The following is an 18236-nucleotide window of genomic DNA, read 5'->3' as shown; positions in this document are numbered from 1 at the left end:
AACACCCCTCGGGAAATCTAACTGCCCTGCATTGCATAGCTAGTGTGGAACTGTCCAGAGGGAGTCCAGGCCTGAGGGCAAGAGAGCACTAAGGTTGGACAAGGACTATGGTTAGCCAAGTGGGGTCATTGACTAGCCAAAGTGGAATCCTTTGCTATAGTGACACAAGAGAGGGAAAGCAAGCACTCCATAGCTCTTAACCTGTGACAGGCTGAAAATGAGCCTCTTTTCTCTTCAAATTCAGCGCCCCCTTCTCTTGCATGAGGAAAGTGCACCAGGAGGTGCCACTTGGCACATTTATAAGCATTTTCCCGTTTCGGGGTTGCCGTCTAAAAATATCCCAACCGGTTGCCCAGCTGACTTCACAGCAGAGTAAGAAAATGTTCCCCTTGTCATTCCGGAGGTAATGACGTCAACACATTTTCAGGTCCCAAAATAGCAGTTCCCTAAATTTTAGGAGATGCTGCCATTGTATCTTTCTAGGTCATCCGACCCTCTTTGTACACTACGGCCACATCCAGAATTGAAATGTAGCCTCTGTAGCAAAGGATTCCACTTTGGCTAGTCAATGACCCCACTTGGCTAACCATAGTCCTTGTCCAACCTTAGTGCTCTCTTGCCCTCAGGCCTGGACTCCCTCTGGACAGTTCCACACTAGCTATGCAATGCAGGGCAGTTAGATTTCCCGAGGGGTGTTTCCAAAAAGTGAAAGTAAATAGATAATAAGAAAGAAATCAACAAAAAGGATAGATAGTAGTCACACGTTGGTGACAATGATGACCTGCTGTAAATGGCTTGCTGAAATCGCTGCCTTGGCTGGGATTCTCTGGCGTTAGTGGATGGCAAAAACGTTGATGCTGTGGCGATTCTTGCATGAGAGGAAACGCTAGGGCAGCCAGAGGGATGGCGATGGCAGATCTTGTAAACGCCGGCGAGGGAGAAGTGCTCTATGGCGATGGGGGTCCTGAGGGGGGGTTCTGCTGAGAAGTTACCTGTAACAGACTTGGACACTCCAAGTCAAGAATCAACCGCGAAAGCACCAAATAACCACTTCAAAACAATTCACAGATCACAATAGATTTGCTGGCCCGGCGGAGTTCCGTGCCTAGAGATATTGGCCCCAAAGACTGGCGCCCCTTTCGGTATTTCCTTTTGTATTAATCAATCATCAAAGTACAAGAGAGCGGTTAGGGTTTCACTCTCAAACTCTGCGTCCAGATGCTCTGAGAAGTGAAGCCCTCACCACTTATTTAAAGATACAAGGGATGCCCAAAAGCAGATGATCTCTGTGTTCTGCCAACAAATAGCCTGTACTCTCGAGAAATCCTATCCATCATCTGGTTAAATGTCGCAAGAGCATTGGTTAAGCCAAAAGGCATCATCAAAAACTCAAATAACCCAAAAGTCGTCCGAAAAGGTGTCTTGTAGACATCTCCTGGCGCTATCCTGATCTGATGATATCCACTCTTGAAGTCAATCCTGCTAAAGCACGAGGATCCCTGTAACCTGTCGAGTATATCATCGATCCTAGGAATCAAAAATCTGTTCTTGATGGTGACTTCGTTGAGAGTGCTATAATCGATGCACATTCTCCAAGATCCGTCTTTCTTCAAAACCAACAACACTGGAGAGCAATACGGTGAAGTACTAGGCTGGACAAGACCCTTTTCCGAGAGGTCTTTCACTGGGTTCATAATCTTTTCATTCTGTACTCGGCTCACGCGGTAAGGTGGCCGATTCAGTGGCGTGCTTCCGGGTATCAGATCAATGGTCTGATCTTCAGGCCCTCTGAAAAGCAATCGGCATGAGTGTGGAGAAAAATCTTGGCGTTCTTTTGATCAGGTCAAAACATATTCAACCTTTATCCATCGTTCAGTTTTCTCCCAAAAGAATGAGTAAGACACTGAAGTTCATCAAGTACAATCTCTAAGCCCTTCATTTATCAAAGTCGCTTTCTCGGCCCGGTAGTCAACCACGGCGTAGTTCTTGTGGTGCCAAGGGATCTTGAGTAGAACGTCACTCGTGTGCCCTGAACACCCTGTCATTGCAAACGAAGTTTGCCAATGCTCGGTGTAATGGAAACATCCCATCCGGGTGCTAGTCGAACTACCTCCGCCTGTGGCGTCAGTCTGTCGGGCGTAATTCCAAATCGAGCCGCCAATTCCAAGTGAAAAGAAGTTGGCCTTGGCTCCTTCAAAAGAGCTTCCTGATCCTTCACTTTGCCCCAAAAGCGGCAAAGTTTGTACTTTCATTCATTAGATTCGGTGCAGGTTCCACGCCATGTGGTACCAGTTCTGCTTTTCTATCTTCCTTTTCTACCACGTTCCTCAGCTGCTCTCGAACTCTCAGGCCCGTTGTCGTCTTTATCATTCTGTTCTTTCTGTGCCTTCTTAGGGCACTTCGCAGAGATATGTCCATGTTCCCCGCATCCAAAGCACTTCCCCTCTCTGATGAAGCGAGCTCTCTCCTCAGGAGTAGGCTTGGGTCGTGGATCCTTTTTCTCTGGGTTGCTCTTTTTTCTTTCTACTTTCATTCCCAGAAGCTTGTTCGGCTCGTTGTGTCATGGCCTCATCTGTGGGGTAGGTCAGACTGCCAGAGTGAATGGCAAAGCCCGGCTTCGCATGACTCATCAACTCCCGGATAGAAGCTGACTTCTGTTCCAAGCAGTGATCTCGGATCTCTGTAGGTAGACCCAAGGTAAACCGCTCAATCTGTTCTCTGAACGAGATCTTCTTGAATGAAGAGGCGGGTAGAAAAGAGCTCCAGAATCTTTCACAATAAGCATTGATTGTATCTTTCTTGGTCATCCGAAGATGGTTCCAAGCAGCTCGTACATCTCGTTCATATTCTTGCGTCAACAAAGAAGAAATGAAAAGCTTCTTAAATTTCAGCCATTTAACTGGTGCAGTCTTGTTTAAAAGAAGCGTGGACCACCAAGTACGAGCATTCCCCTTAAGGTAAGAGGTAGCTCTCCGAATCTTGGAGTGCTCTGAAAAGCATCCTCCCGCGAAAGCGATGTCAAACTGCTGTATAAAAGACAAAGCCTTCGAAGCATCTAAGTATCCTGAAAAAGTATCAAACTTGATCGAGTGGCCACCTTCCTTAAACTCTCGGACTTTCTTGCCTTTATCTTCGAGAAAGTCATACTGGTCGGCTTTGTAAAAATTCTTCTTTTCGCATAAAAGTTTCCGTTGTCAGAGTCTGAACTGTCTGTAGACGAGTCCTCTGTAGAAGTGTCACTCACTGGGCGAGACTTAGACTTCCTTGCCTTTTTCTTGCCCTTTCCGAAGCGTTGTTTCTTGCTTCGCTTTTTGCTTTTCCTGTCTTCTTCGCTCGAGTCTGAAGAGCTAGAAGAACTGTCAGAAGAAGAAGAAGAAGAAGAAGAAGAAGAAGAACTGGGTAGGCCTTCAAACTTGACGCACTTCTTCAGTTTCTTTGCCTTGTCAAATGTCGACCGACGACCCAAATGTCCTGGGAAGTCAGTGCCTTTCTTCTGCATTTTGCCGTGCTTTTTGTCTTTCTTTTGCACGTCGAAAAGCTGAGCAATCCGTGCATCAACCACGTTCTCCAATTCCTTCTCCGTATATTTCTTGGAGGCAGAAGGTTTCTTGAGAGCGGGTTTCGGGAGTGGTGTCGTGGTTCTTTGCCACTCCATCTGTACCTCTTCCAAAGAGGTCTGATTCATATATTTTGCCATCTTCGGGTCCTTGGCAAAACTGAGCATCATCTTCGTTGCATCGCCGATCAATTGACGACGTGTCATCTCTCTTTGCTCCGCCTGAGTAGGCCGAGACGGGCCATACTCTGCCAAAATCTTTGTTGTGATCCTAGCCCGCATCTCCAGATGCTGAGGGAGTCGACTGATCCTTGCGTGAAGCCATAGGTGCCGCGGAAAAAAAACTGGGGATCGGATTTCCCGTAGAAGAGAAATCGGCCGTGCTCTGATACCACTGTAACAGACTTGGACACTCCAAGTCAAGAATCAACCGCGACAGCACCAAATAACCACTTCAAAACAATTCACAGATCACAATAGATTTGCACTGGCCCGACGGAGTTCCGTGCCTAGAGATATTGGCCCCAAAGACTGGCGCCCCTTTCGGTATTTCTTTTTGTATTAATCAATCATCAAAGTCCAAGAGAGCAGTTAGGGTTTCACTCTCAGACTCTGCGTCCAGATGCTCTGAGAAGTGAAGCCCTCACCACTTATTTAAAGATACAAGGGATACCCAAAAGCAAAGCCCCAAAAGCTTTTAAAATAAAAAGCATCAGTTCTTTGTCTCTCTTAGAGAGTCTTTTCTCTTTTTTTATAAAAAAAAGCAAAATTCGCGTCGCTCTTCATTTTTCAAAATTAAAAATTAAAAAAAAAATCAGCCTTCGCGATTTCCGGAAATTAGGGTTTCTTGCAGAAATTAGGGTTTGCAGGAATTTTAGGGTTTTTGCTGTCCGCCACGTCATCACTTTGTGACATTGCCTGTTGAGCGGGAAGCTCTTGCTGCCTCTTTTGCCAGAAAGTGCTAACTTGGGTTTGCTTATATATTAACTTAGCAAAATTGCCCTACCTACTTTTGTTGGAAAGTCTCTTAAAAATAATAAGTGAAAATCCCAATAAATAGGAAAATAGGCTAAATGCACTGGAAAATTCCCCTAACTGATGCTAATGGATTCTGATGGGAATTCCGATGATCATGCTGTGTGCAACCGGAGGATATGCATCTATGCTAAGTGACTGGACATGCACGGTCTACGAATAGACTCACAAAAGTGCCAGATCACTGCTAATCTAAACTGACTGAACCCTGCTGTGGTGTAGCTTGTCCACGGACACATAGGGTTGGGATGTGTCACGTGACACTTGGTGTGTCAATTGTTTGCATGGACGCCTCGTGTGTCTATCGCTTTATTTCCCTCTCCGTATTTGTTTGTGCATGAAGCTATCTTTCGGAGCTGGCCACTCCCGGGCAATAGTAGTCCTCCATTTGCACACCCGGTGAGAGGCCTTTGCTTTCTTGGAGTGTGTTTTGTAGGATGAGTTTAGAGAAGAGATTAAAAAAAAAACATTGTTTTATGTTGGTCGGATGGAATTACAGTCCATGGAGCTAGCCTTTTGTTGTTTTTAGCTGCTAGTGCACGGCAGGCTGGCTTGTATGACTCCCTTAGGCATTGCGCACGAATCGCGTATTTTTTATTGTACTACTGCCGTCGAGGAAGTCGAAGCCTCTCCAACTCGCTTTGGACACTTCCTCCAATAATGTCCTTTCTCACTACAATTGTTGCAATGCTACTTCGCGTTCAAGGTGTCATGCTTGGCATCACTCTTCTTGTCTTTGCTGTTGGTGCTTTTCTTCTTACTCTTCTGTTTCTTGTTGTTGTTGGAATGACCGGTCAAGACTTTGGAGCCTGACTTATTCCCCGTTTTGAATTGCTCCTCTTGATCCAAAAACCATTGGAACTAACTTGTCCCAAGTGATGGTATTCATGCGTCCACTCGTAATCAAGGAAGAGCAGAAGTTGGTGTACCGAGGAGGCAATTGGGTCAAAAGCTGAATGGCCTTGTCCTCCGAACTGATAAGCGGAAAGAAGCTGAATTAAATGAGAGACTCGTCTACAACCGCGATCAAGACACCTCTCTGTGTGACGGGCAGCCACTAGATCTCGTATCTATCGTAGACTATCAGGTGCAACAGAATTGAAATGGTGAAGAACTAGGATTTGCACTTCCACAAATCTTTTACTTCCTTTCCTTGCGTTAGTGATTGCTTTTAGCTTGTATGATGGTTCCTTTTACTTTTCCCTGAAGTGACGGAATGAGAGAGTGGTAGAGATGTGGAGAGAGAGAGAGAGAGAGAGAGAGAGAGAGAGAGAGAGAGAGAGAGAGAGGATGACACCCGATGGGGTCCCAATTAACCCTCTCAAGGCCCCCCACTCGGTTGCCGGTGGTATTTGCTTTTGATTGCGCACATGGAATGTACACACATGCAATATCTCAAGTGAAGACTACTGACGCAAATGGAGAATGTTGCCGTGGTAACTCCTTAAAACGAGGGCACCTCCGGGGCTGATTTGATGCACCTTTGGTTCCTTCTAGATGTGTGATTGCGGATGGCCACCAAGGGTAGATCAGGGGCTGAATTGTGTTGTCGATGTGAAAGGAACAAAGGGCTGAAAAGTGGCTGCAAAAACGCAGATTTGGCATGCAAAACACAGCCGATCTGTCGTGTAAAGCAGGTTACGATGATACAGCAATGGAGCTCTCGATGCTGGCGAGGGAATGGCCGAGGGGAGGCTCGATGGGCTGCCGAAGTATTGGACTGCAACGGCAAGCTTGCGAGAGTAGATCCGAGCCACTTTCCAATGAGGGAGAGGACTGAAATCTGCAGGCGCTAGGGCTGATCTATTGGAATCTGCAAGCGCTAGTGCTGAGCTACAGTTGCATCAACGCCATGCTGAAAATCTAAAAATGCTGGCAAATTTGGTTTCATGCTGGTCTGCTTTATCTCCAAAACGTTGGGCTGATCTTGGTGCTTGTTGCAATCCTTAGAATTGTTGGGCTTGATGCTCCCTTTATAGGCCCAATCTGCTAGTTATAAACTCCTTCAGGTTGAGGTAGGGAAAACTGTCCACCAACCCAACAAATTAAATCATTTAATGATTTAATTTATAAGTTTTTGACAAGGGCTAATTTTTGGGTGAAACTCTTGTACATGTGCTGATCGGGAATCCGATTGGTGCGGGAAATGGCTCGTTGGATTCCTCTAACCTAAACTTACATGCACTCATGCCAGATGCCCCTTGTAGTGTAATAATATCTATCAAAACGCGTGTACAAACCATTTATGCAAGAGGGTTCCAAATTTGGAAAACCCAATCTAATGGACTCGTCGGGACATGCAGGTCCTGCGAACAAGCTCATAAAATTGCCGGTGCTAATCCTCCTAGGATTCTAGACACTTCTATCTAAGAGGAAGGGGAAAACTGGCTTTGGAAGTGGATGAAGCATGTCCACATGGCACATAGAGCTATGTGCACATGACATCCTCTTCTGCTTAAGGTGAGGTATTGGTACCAAAGTCCATGCACGCCATAAGATGGTCTCTGATGAAGTTCCTTCTAGATGATGTCCTCCATGGCAACTTTTGAGAGAGAGGCTCCCCTAGGTGATGTGGAAATGTCCAAAACACAAGGATGGTGATGATTCATCTACTCGCAAACAGTGGATTGTCTCTTGGATCAACGATGCCCTTGTTGGTTACTCGCAAATAATAACCTTTGTTGCCCCAACTCAGATAGTATGAACCAAACTGCAAACCAGATGGATGCCTGTAGAGAAAATGGCTGGATATGCAAAACGTTGATGCTCACGAAGGTTGTCGGCCAGCCTCTGCTGCCCCTACGCGGAAAGATTGGCGAGAGCAACGCCGGATAGGAGATGGAGATGGATATGTTCTTTGGGAATGCCCACAAACCATGGCAAGTCCTCTGTATGATGTCTCATGAAACCGCGAAATAACACTTGAAGGTAGAGGCTTCTCATGGGGCTTCGACTCAATTGCCATATGATGGAAGCTCTAGTTGAATCCTCGTATGTGCAGTGGATGTAGGCTCACTACGCTTGCGAACTCTCGCACTGGTTGCCTTGGATTGGAACCCTTCGGCTTCAGATTGATGGCTACCGATTGCTAAGAAGATGCAGATGGTGTGGACCCAATGTTCTTCCAAAGATGTGTACATATCGATGAAGATGCAATGCCTCTTTTGGAATGATGGAATTCTCCAAGCAAATGGGAGAGATGGTTGTGCAAACAATGCCAAGACTCCAAAGCTAATAGGCTGATTTGGCGCCTTCCTTTTGCTTCATAGGCCGCTGACAAATCGTGATACTGGCAATCCACATCTTCATGTTTGCAAGACCTGTCTTCAATGATGTGATGTGTCATGTTGAAGAATTTATGACTGCAAATATCTATGCTAGGAGTTCTTATGTCGAGGTGGTCAAGCGCGTACACCAAGTCGACTACCCTCTCGTAGGTGCACCACAATTGTAAACCCCGGTGTATAGTGTTTGCATTTCCTACGCTCAAGGCGCACGGTCCTACTCGCATTTCAGAGATTAACGGATTGGTGCAAAATCACAAAGCTCCAATACCAATGTCAGGTGCAGCGGAATCGAAATGGTGAAGATCTAGGTTTTACACTTCCACAAATCTTTTACTTCCTTTTCTTGTGGTAGTGATTGCTTTTAGCTTGAATGTTGGTTCCTTTTACTTTTTCCTGAAGAGAGGAAATGAGAGAGAGCAGTAGAGATGTGTAGAGAGAGAGAGAGACCCGATGGGGTCCCAACCAAATCTCTCAAGGGCCCCCCACACCATTGCCGATGTGATATTTGCTTTTGATTACGTAAATGGAATGTACACACATGCAATACCTCAAGTGCAAACTCTACTGACTCGAATGGAGAATGACGCCGCGGTAACTGCTCAAAACGAGGCACCTTTGGGGCTGATTTGATGTGCCTTTGGATCCTTCTAGATGTGGCATTGCAAATGGCCACCAAGGGGTAGATCTGGGGCTGAATTGCGGTCCTGATGTGAGAGGAATGAAGGGACGAATTCTGGCTGCAAAAACGCAGATCTTCTGCGCATAACGCAGCCAATCTGTAGCGCAAAGCAAGTCTGAAATCGCAGATCTCAATGATGCTGATTATGGACAGCAATGGAGCACTCAATACTGGCGAGGGAATGGTCGAGGGGAGGCTCGATGGGTTGCCGGAGTACCAAACGGCAACGGGAAGCTTGTGAGAGCAAATCCGAGCTACTTTCCGATGATGCCGATGATGGACAGCAATGGAGCACTGGGTGCTAGCAAGGGAATGGCTGAAGGGAGGTTCGATGTGCTGTCGATGTACGGGACCGCAACTGGAAGCTTGCAAGAGCAAATCCAAGCTACTCTCCGACGAGGGAGAGGGCTGAAATCTGAAAACGCTAGGGCTGATCTGCTGGAATTTGCAAGCGCTAGGGCTGATCTATAGTTGCACAAGCGCTAGGCTGAAAATCTGAAAACGTTGGCAGATGCTCCCTTTATAGGCCCAACCTGCTAGTTATAAACTTCTTTAGGTTGAGGTAGGGCAAACTATCCACCAACCCAACAAATTAAATCATTAAATAATTTAATTTGTAAGTTTTTGACCAAGGCTAAGTTTCAGGTGAAACTGTCACTCATCTGCTCAGCCGGAATCTGTCACCAGGAGGTGTATTTCTCCTGTTGCCTTCCGTAAATAAGTATTAGATATATTTATTTTATTTTTACTTGTTTGTCCCAAAACCCTTGAAAAGGTGCAAGTGGACATTGCATGGCCAGTGTGAAACGGCTGCAGCCAAATGGGTTTCTCACATCGAGGATCTAGGTCGGTCAGACAGGGACTGCCCGGGCCAGTTAGCACTGAATTCTGATGAGTATGGAAGCTCGTGTGTGCCAAACTGGAATTTGGGCCACTCGTCAAGTCACTGCAACTTTATAAGTTGAAAGGGGCCAGTAAATTAACCCACATTGTAGATGGTGGTCAAATGGTAGTCTTCAATGATGGTCAGGAGACCGATAGGGACGCCATGGAAGCATCTCCTAAAATTTAGGGAACTGCTATTTTTGACCGGAAAATGTGTTCGCGTCATTAGCTCTCGAATGACAAGGGGAACATTTTATTGCTCTGCTGCCAAGTCAACTGATGCACCAGTTGAGATATTTTTAGCAAGGAAAGCCCAAACTCGGAAACTGGGCGACGTGTCAGCCTGTGAGCGATTCTGCCACTCTGGGAGGCAAAAACGAGCTGCATATCAACAAAGGGGGCACCATTTTCAGCCTGAGGTGGATTGTAGCAGGTACAGAAGCTATGGAATGCTTACCTTGCCCTCTATGCACAGTATGGTGACGGGAGTGATGCCCCGCACGCTACATACTGCTCTCTTTCTCCCCTACGTACAGTATGTTATGCCCCACTAGTGGGCTTCTCATTTGACCTATGTACAGTTCTGGGGGTTTATGCGCGTTTGCCAAGGCAAGAGCCTTCTGAACAGGAACCGGATTAGCTAATTGCTAATCCCCCACAGGTACGCACAATTCCATCACGAAAGATTGCGAGTTTGGAGAGTTTTCTCGCGTGAAAACTCGTCCAATTCACAGGGGAACTGTCCCATTGCGTGCGGGAGCCCTTGGGACACGCGTAGGCGTGTTCGCTCCGCTAAAAACGATCCGAAACAGGGAATTACAGCCTGCTGTGTTTTTCTGCAGGTTTAGGGTTTCGCACCTAAACTGCAAGGGAACATCGGGGGAGCCTCGTGAGAGCCTTGGGATGCGTGTACAGGCTTTTGGGCTCCCGGCAGTGAAAAACAGAGAATTACAGCCCGCTGAATTTCTGTGACAGCTCACCAGAAAGCTTCCAGATATCGAGGGAATCTGTCCTAGACAGGTGTTTTTGACCTACAGGGGTTTTTGCGCCGTTATGTTGTCGAAATCCGGTCGAAAACCTGTGTTTTCAGCCCTCGCCAGGTTTGGACAGCTTTGTGAAAGCTTGTGCTAAGTGGTCGGATCGTCTACCTTAATTTGAATAAAGAAATACCGAAAGGGGCGCCAGTCTTTGGGGCCTACAGGGTGTCGGTCTCGTGTGCGCAGTGACATTCTAGTCGCTGGACGCAACTGTGTTCTCTTCCCTTCTCAGAGCTCTGTGTAAAGTTAACAGGTAATTGAAATAGTAACGCCCTCTACGTTGTACAGGCCGGTCATAGAATCCAATTGACGCGGGGAACCGCTCGTTGGATTCCTCTAACCTAAAACTACATGCACAGCATGCCAGATGTCCACCGAAGTATAATAACATGTATCAAATGTCACGTGACACATCCAACCCTGTGTGTTCGTGGACAAGCTATAACATGACAAGGGTTTAGTCAGTCCAGCTTAGGAAGTGTTCTAGCACTTTTGTGAGTCTGTTCGCAGACCGTGCATGCCCAGGCACTTAAAGTAGATGCATATCCTCTGGTTGCACACAACATGATCATCAACATTACCATCAAAATCCAACAGAATCCATCGGGAGCATTTTCCAGTGCATTAAACCTATTTTCCCTATTTTTGACATTTTTCACTTATTATTTTAAGTGACTTTTGTTGGGAAGTGAGTAGGGCAATTTGGGTAAGATAATATATAAGCAAACCTAGGCTAGCACTATTGGGCAGAAGAGCAAGGAGAACACAGGCCAAGGGTAGCAGGTTCCCCCTCTCTCTCTCAAGCAAGACTCCCCCTCTTGGTGGCGATTTTCCCCAGCAAGACCAGCGCTCCACATAGCAATTCCCTTGGCGTTTTCAGCATTTAGCCTTATCGCCATAGGCTCAGCCTGCAGCGTTTTTCAGCCAGCTTATCAAGCGTTTCGGCACCAGCAGGCAGCGCTTATAACCAGCAAATTCAGCAAGAGCATAGTCTCCAAAGCCAGCGTTTTTTCCCACAGCATGGATTCAGTGGTTTTTGGCAACCTACACCAGCGTTTTTGGGCTTGCCATTTCAGCGTTTGAAGCCACAGTTTTCAGCCACTCATAGCGTTTCTGGACAGCAGTACCGCAGTGGATTTCAGTTGCATTCAGAGTACCAGCAGATAGCGTTTTTGCAGCCACAGTATTCAGCCAATTCAGCGGTTACTTCAACACCATTTTCAGCCGAATAGAGAGTCAAGTCGTCGTCGTCGACAGCACCCTAGTTGCACATTGCATCGCAGTCCTCAAGTACGTTAGAGTCTTGAACCGGTTGTGCAATCAATAGTAGACCACTCTCGCCATCGAGAGTGGGGCCTTCGGAGGAGGGTTCTACGTCTCTGTTCTCGTATTCTCTTCTCTCTCTATCTCTCAGTCTCATGCACTTTCATGCACAATGTCCATTCACTTTGTTGGTGTCCATTGACTCTCTCGTTAAGAATGGAAGGCTCTCCCTTGCTTAAGTTAAAGGAACCCTTGAGCACAGTTCGGAGCACTCATCTTGAGCAAAGTTCATCATTCATTCCGCTGCACCTTGCATCAAAAGTCGTGTACAAACCATTTGTGCAAGAGGGTTCCAAAACTGGAAAATCTAATCTAATGGACTCCTCTGGACATGCAGGTCCTGCGAAGAGACTCGCAAATATGCCGGTTCTAATCTTCCTAAGATTTTACACTCTGGCTCGGGAAGTCGACGAAGCATGTCCACTGGTACATAGAGCCATGTGCACGTGACATACACATACCTCAATGAGAGTATTAGCCATGTATTAGCCCACCCGGTAGGCTGGCATGAGGTAGGACCCCTATTCCTAGGGATTCCTCGGGTCAGAGTCTTAATTTCTATAGTTTGCTTTGATTATGTTTGATCAAGGACCAGATTTATTCCCCTAGACGAGTTATCGTCCTATTTTTAGGTGATGTGACAGTTTTCTACCACCACCCCCCCCCCGCCCCCCCCTCCCCCCCCTTGGTAGTTATATTGTTGAGTGCTTGCTGATAGTAGCCATTGTTTTGGAGATCTCATCTTGCTACCGTTTTCTCCTGTGATCATCTCGGTCTAGCGTTTTCTCTACGCACCCTCTCTCTAGCGTTGCAATGCATTGTCTCTCTAGCATTGTGATCTCACTTCACCTCTCTCTAGCCTCCTACTACAAGTGCTTTGTGTGCAAGTATTGTAGGTGTGTGTTGCCTGTTGCTTGTTAGGAGGGCTGCCCTTGTTTGGAGGCTAATTCACTGGAGTTTTGTCATGAGATCAGACGGCTGCCTGTGTTCGAGAGGAGGTTTGCTCGGAGGTGTAGACTTGCCGATTCACTTTTCTGCTACGCCTGTGATAGGAACATGTATATGTTGTCAAAAGCATACACTAGATTTATCTATGAATGAGCTCTTTTGTGAAGTTTCTTGGCACAAACCAACGTTGGATTGATGTATCAAATGCACCGACTTACCTAGGGACAAATTATCATTGAATTGATGTTCCAGACCTCTGTTCTATGTTAGCACATGTAAATTTATTGCAATAGGATGTCTGTCAAGGCGACCCCTCTAGAGACTCGGGGTTTACATGAGTAGAGGGATAAATGCCTGCAACATTCTATCTCTCTGTGCTTCTGGAATGAGTTTGATGTGAAATATTGGATTAGGATGGGGACCGTCTGATCCTCGATGTGAACTAACTCAATGTGAACTCATTGTGACCTAAATGTGAATAGTATGTGAACTATGCATGTATTATGAACATGTCTTATTGTGTACCTTCTGTGAACCAAATGTGAACCATGTGTAAACTATGTCGGCTGATTATCGTCTATAACTATGTTTGTGCAATAGCATAATAGTAAGACATTAGGTGGCACAGGTGGTGCAAAGTCAGACAGTGCAACCATGTGTCGTAAAACCCCCCCAAGAGGAATAGAAGCTTTTGTGGGCCGTTGAGAAGGAACCCTTGCATTGTTTGGTGCTGGAGGAGGGAAAAAGAATCAGTGGTAGCAGCATCTAATTCAAGGACTGTTGGAAGCTCTGCAGGATAGGTAAATTCTGTTGAGGATGCTTTGAGAGAATCTCGTGAAGCATTGAGGAGGAATTGCAAGTACTCGTTGGAATCAACAAACGCCATCTTTGTGTGTTCTGGTAGGATTGGTTTGCTTATCAACACAACAAATGGCTGAAGCTCTAATACCACTGTAATAGACAGCCAGGAAGTGTGAACTGAAAAGAACAGAACTGGAACAGACTTCAGCAGTTTAACACAACTACACACACACACACACACACACACACACACACACACACACACACACAGAGAGAGAGAGAGAGAGAGAGAGAGAGAGAGAATCCAAACGATAGACACGGAGTGGCAGAGTTTCACTCCTAGATGCACTGGCCTTAAACCCTGGCACCCCTTTCAATATTTCTTTTATAGTGCTTTGAACAAGGTACAGCTGCCGGAGATAGATGCTTTGCATGTGCAACTACAAGTCCTCCAAAGCTCTCCCCCAAATTGCCCCAATGCTCATATTTGAGTCTCAGGCCTAAAAGCAAAGTGGGTGTCCAAAACAGTCAGTAGATTTGCCATGTCTTTACTTTTGTTGTAACATACCACCCAATTAAAGGAAGAGTGATCGCTCCTGATTACACCTGCAAAATTCAATCCGATTCTTTAGTAGACATTGCCTTCATGCATACATGCCAATGAACATCATTACCCGACAACAAATTCTCTAGAATCGGAGTGAATTTTGCAGGCGTACTCATGGGCGATCACTCTTCCTTTAATGGGGGGGTCTGTCACAAAAGAAATGACATGGCATTCCAATGAAGGGGAGAGCAAATAAAAAGATCGCAGCCGATGATGTGGCAGGCTGTATGGCCCTCCACAAAACAGCCACAAAATTACGGATTGCTGATGTGGCCCATGCTATGGGGAGGACATTAGTCCAGCTCAGGCTCGAGAGAAATGCTGCATACCCTGTAGATTGAGGCCAGGAGGGCGACTGCGTTGGTGTTGGGAGGATTGTACATGCAGGGAGCCTATTTCGCAACCTTCCATGTACTTCATCTTGCACCTGTTAAACTCCCTAGACTGGACACCTTACAGCTTGCTTCTTGTGCATTTATAGCATACAGACATAGACTGCATTGGGCACGATGAGATTGTTGCCAGTGATCCTGTGAGTGAACAGCACAGTTGGACTTCAAAAAAAGTCTCTTGATTGGTATATGGATTACTCAACATTACGAACTGTCTTATAGGCAAGTTTGGCCTTTCATAGGTGTGCGTGCGTGTGCATGTGCCTGTGTGTGTGTGTGAGATCGGTGGACAGATAAGTAGTATCATGAATGCACATCGGAGAAACTTGGGATAGTCCTGATTGCACTTTAAATCGATACTAGGGCTACCAATCAAAGAAAGGGCATGCGCTTGCTCGAATAAATTGCATTATAATTTTTAGAAGGGGAGAGTCTTTCAACTCTTTCACCAATCCCTCTGTGAAGCAAAAACTAGCTTATTATGCTTTGTAGGACGCAGACACGATGGTATTTGGGTATCAAATGCTGTGACATGACCTCAGCCATGTTAGGAAAACACTTTCACCTTCTGGACCAAGCCAAGCAGGCACATGCACACGGCCTTCACACACGAATGCTGATCTCCACCTCATGCATCTGTTCTTCAAACGAAGTTATACCCCAGGATCAACATCTAAATCTCCTGCATCTTCCCTTAGCATCTCCTTTACGATTAACAAATGAGAAGCGGCTTTCTTATGTGATCAAATTATGCAGGGCATTATATACCACAATTAGCCTCACTTTTGTTGGACTACAACGATAAACAAGGAAGGCAGGTCTTCAACCTTAAAGGGGTAGCTGTAAGTATGCAAGCGAGATGAAGTGTCTTCAGCAAATACAGTTTTTGTTAGTTTGGTCGAATGACCTGCCTAAACTGCAATTCTTCACTTCTTGGTTTTGTAGCTAGGAAATCCACTTTTGAATCTTGCTATAGACACATATGCGACCTACTCATATTTGTGGTCGCACGGGGTCTTGTCAGACGACACCTTTGATGGACTCACGACCCACTGCAATTTTGATGATTACACTGATACATCAGCATATCACAACGAGTCAACAGCCTGCAACAGTCTTATCAGTAAAGCCTCCTCAGAAGTGGGGAACTTTATCAACTTCTATGATGTTCAACTTGATGTGTGCTATTCATCCATGGCTCAGCAAGAGATTCGGCTGAATAAACAGGCATCTCATCTCCATTAGTCTCATTGTCATCTTTTTCTTAAGTGAACTTGAGATAGGGTAATCTTGTGAAGCCATCATATGACTCTCATGTGTATGGCACCAACAGGTACATAACTTCAGCCTTGGAGTTGATGTATGTATGGATAATGAAATTGAGTTCTACTTAAATCTTCCGGAGGTGCAAAAGGCACTTCATGCAAATACCACTCAATTGAACTACAACTGGACGTTATGCAGGTATTTGTATCATGTAGTAATCATGATTTACCACTTTGATTTTGTTGTTTTCTTGTATGTGCATGAGTTCCTGTACACTAATCTTCTTGATTCTTTTCTTACATGCAGCCATTCCTCCTTGAACTACTCTTATGCTGATCAGAGCATCGACATGAAGCCTTACCTCACAGATATTCTAAACCATGGAGTGCAGCTATGGCTTTACAGGTATTTTCCAACCTTTCATCCGCACAAAGTACACTTTACCAACATGGCACACCATCTTTCCTTGGGCCCCTTGTTTGCTCCCATGAATTTTGATCACTTTGTATTCTAATTGCAGTGGGGACCTTGACTCTGTGATTCCTCTGACGGGCACACGAACTATAGTCAACCAACTAGCTGCCAGAATGAAGCTTACAAAAACGGATCCTTACAGGGCTTGGTATAGTAAAGGACAGGTACATCCTCTCACTATTGGAATGCCAACACTCTGCATGGCTGGTTTTCTTTTAAATGCACTCAAAGCAGGTTGCTTGAGAAGACAACTTTGGATGATGAATGTCAACAGGTTGGTGGATGGACAGTGGCGTGGGGAAACCTGACATATGCCACGGTGAGAGGAGCAGGGCATATGGTTCCAATGATGCAGCCTAGCCGAGCTCTCGTCTTCTTCAAGAGCTTCTTGGTAGGTGAGCCCCTGCCTAAGAACAAAGTGGCCACTCCAAATTGATGGCTCCCTCCTTAGCTCAATCAAGGCTGTATGTCGTATGTGTTGTTAAGCTGGAGCATTGGAAGGCATTCTTTGGGTCCGAGAGATTCTCGACTCTGCTTGCTATGGGACAAGAGGGGTTGATTGTAGAGAGTTTTGTATCTAAACCATTTGCATGTGTTATTTGGGGCTGAGTTACATACAAGAACAATTCTTGCTCTGCGGGGAATATCATTATAGAAAGTGAGACGAGAGCACCTGAAAGAGTGCTCTCCACTTTCTATTTGATATTCACATGTACTTTATTCAAGACTTGAAGCAGCAGTACCTTTGGCTTGCCACATGGATATGGTGAAGCTATGGTGAAGCAAATGTACTGTGTCTGTTTGTTCACTACATGCAATTTGTGCTCTTACACTTTGGCCCTGTTAAGCAAGCTGATTTGTAGGACATAACTCATCTCTCTCTCTCTCTCTCTCTCTCTCTCACTCAATGCATGCTTTTTGTAAAGTTACACTTGTGATATGCTTGAAAGTTAAAGCCCTATTTTCTCATGTTGAGGGTGCTTTTTTATTCCCACCGTGACTTGAGGGATGGGATTTGAAAGTGTCATATTATCCAAGAGCGTTAGTAAAGGTCGATTATTCCCACGTTAACGGTGCTTTAGTGCCTACATCATTTCGAGAGCTTTGAGTGAGTCTTAATGTTTGCCAAATGGGCATAAGAATTCCCTAATAGAGAAAATTTAAAAAGTGGTAAAAGTGAGCATTCTACCATTGTTTGATAAGTAGACGTTTCAACATTCATTTGGGTAGTAGATTACTTTGTATCCTATGAACTTTGTTTGAATTTTTGTATGTTTGCTCATGCAGCTATATAACCCCCACCCCCCCCCCCTTTATGCGCGTGGGCGTGTGCCCCAAGACTAATAATAAAGGAAGGGAAAAAGTTGCAACTTAGTCAATAATGAAGGTATGCTATTGGTAGTGTCCTCTTTCGTTGCATTAGCAATGGTCCAAACCATGTGTTGGCAAGCTCGAGATGGAGGAGGAGAAAGCTTCAAATCTTGCAAGTGTGCATAGACATGCATATTAATCAATGGCCATACAAAGACATGCACATTAATCAATGGCCATACAAAGACGGAAGCTAGAATCTCCCCTATTTTCTCCGTTATTTAGGGGACAAGAAAGGGCAAGAAGTCATTGAAGTGTATCATGTGTTGAGTTGTAATCTCGCACTTCCACTCAAGCTCAACATTCTCTCGTGTCCTCCAAGCATTGCTCAAAGTCTTCAAAACTTCAAGCAAACTTCATTGGGCCTCATATATATTGAGTGTTCTTGATTGGGTCGGACCACACCCAAGTGGCCTTAATTGAGCCCAATTTGACCAAAGTTTGGTTTGATTGCACTTGATTAGACTCAACAAACATTAGTTATTTGACTCAATTGTGCTGAAGTGGCATGAGTTTGCTCCAATGGTAGTTCATTTTGGCTCCTTCCAACTCAATTAGCCTTATGTAGACTAACT

General features: G+C 45.4%; 1 protein-coding gene across 1 annotated transcript in view; it reads left to right on the top strand.

The window, feature by feature from the left end:
* LOC147466191 (serine carboxypeptidase-like 42) overlaps positions 1-17160 on the top strand; it is a 30856-nt gene extending 13696 nt beyond the window's left edge. The window contains exons 5-10 of the mRNA XM_086524572.1: positions 15307-15392; positions 15496-15777; positions 15884-16014; positions 16123-16221; positions 16337-16454; positions 16565-17160. Coding sequence (XP_086380698.1) covers positions 15307-15392; positions 15496-15777; positions 15884-16014; positions 16123-16221; positions 16337-16454; positions 16565-16726 — 878 coding nt within the window. The 3' untranslated portion in view covers positions 16727-17160. The remainder of the gene's footprint in view (positions 1-15306; positions 15393-15495; positions 15778-15883; positions 16015-16122; positions 16222-16336; positions 16455-16564) is intronic.
* The last annotated feature ends 1076 nt before the right edge of the window (positions 17161-18236 follow it).

This window comes from Adiantum capillus-veneris, chromosome 1, assembly GCF_014529385.1.
Source record: "Adiantum capillus-veneris isolate H3 chromosome 1, ASM1452938v2, whole genome shotgun sequence".
Classification (NCBI taxonomy): domain Eukaryota; kingdom Viridiplantae; phylum Streptophyta; class Polypodiopsida; order Polypodiales; family Pteridaceae; genus Adiantum; species Adiantum capillus-veneris.
This window is presented reverse-complemented; position numbering and strand designations above follow the sequence as displayed.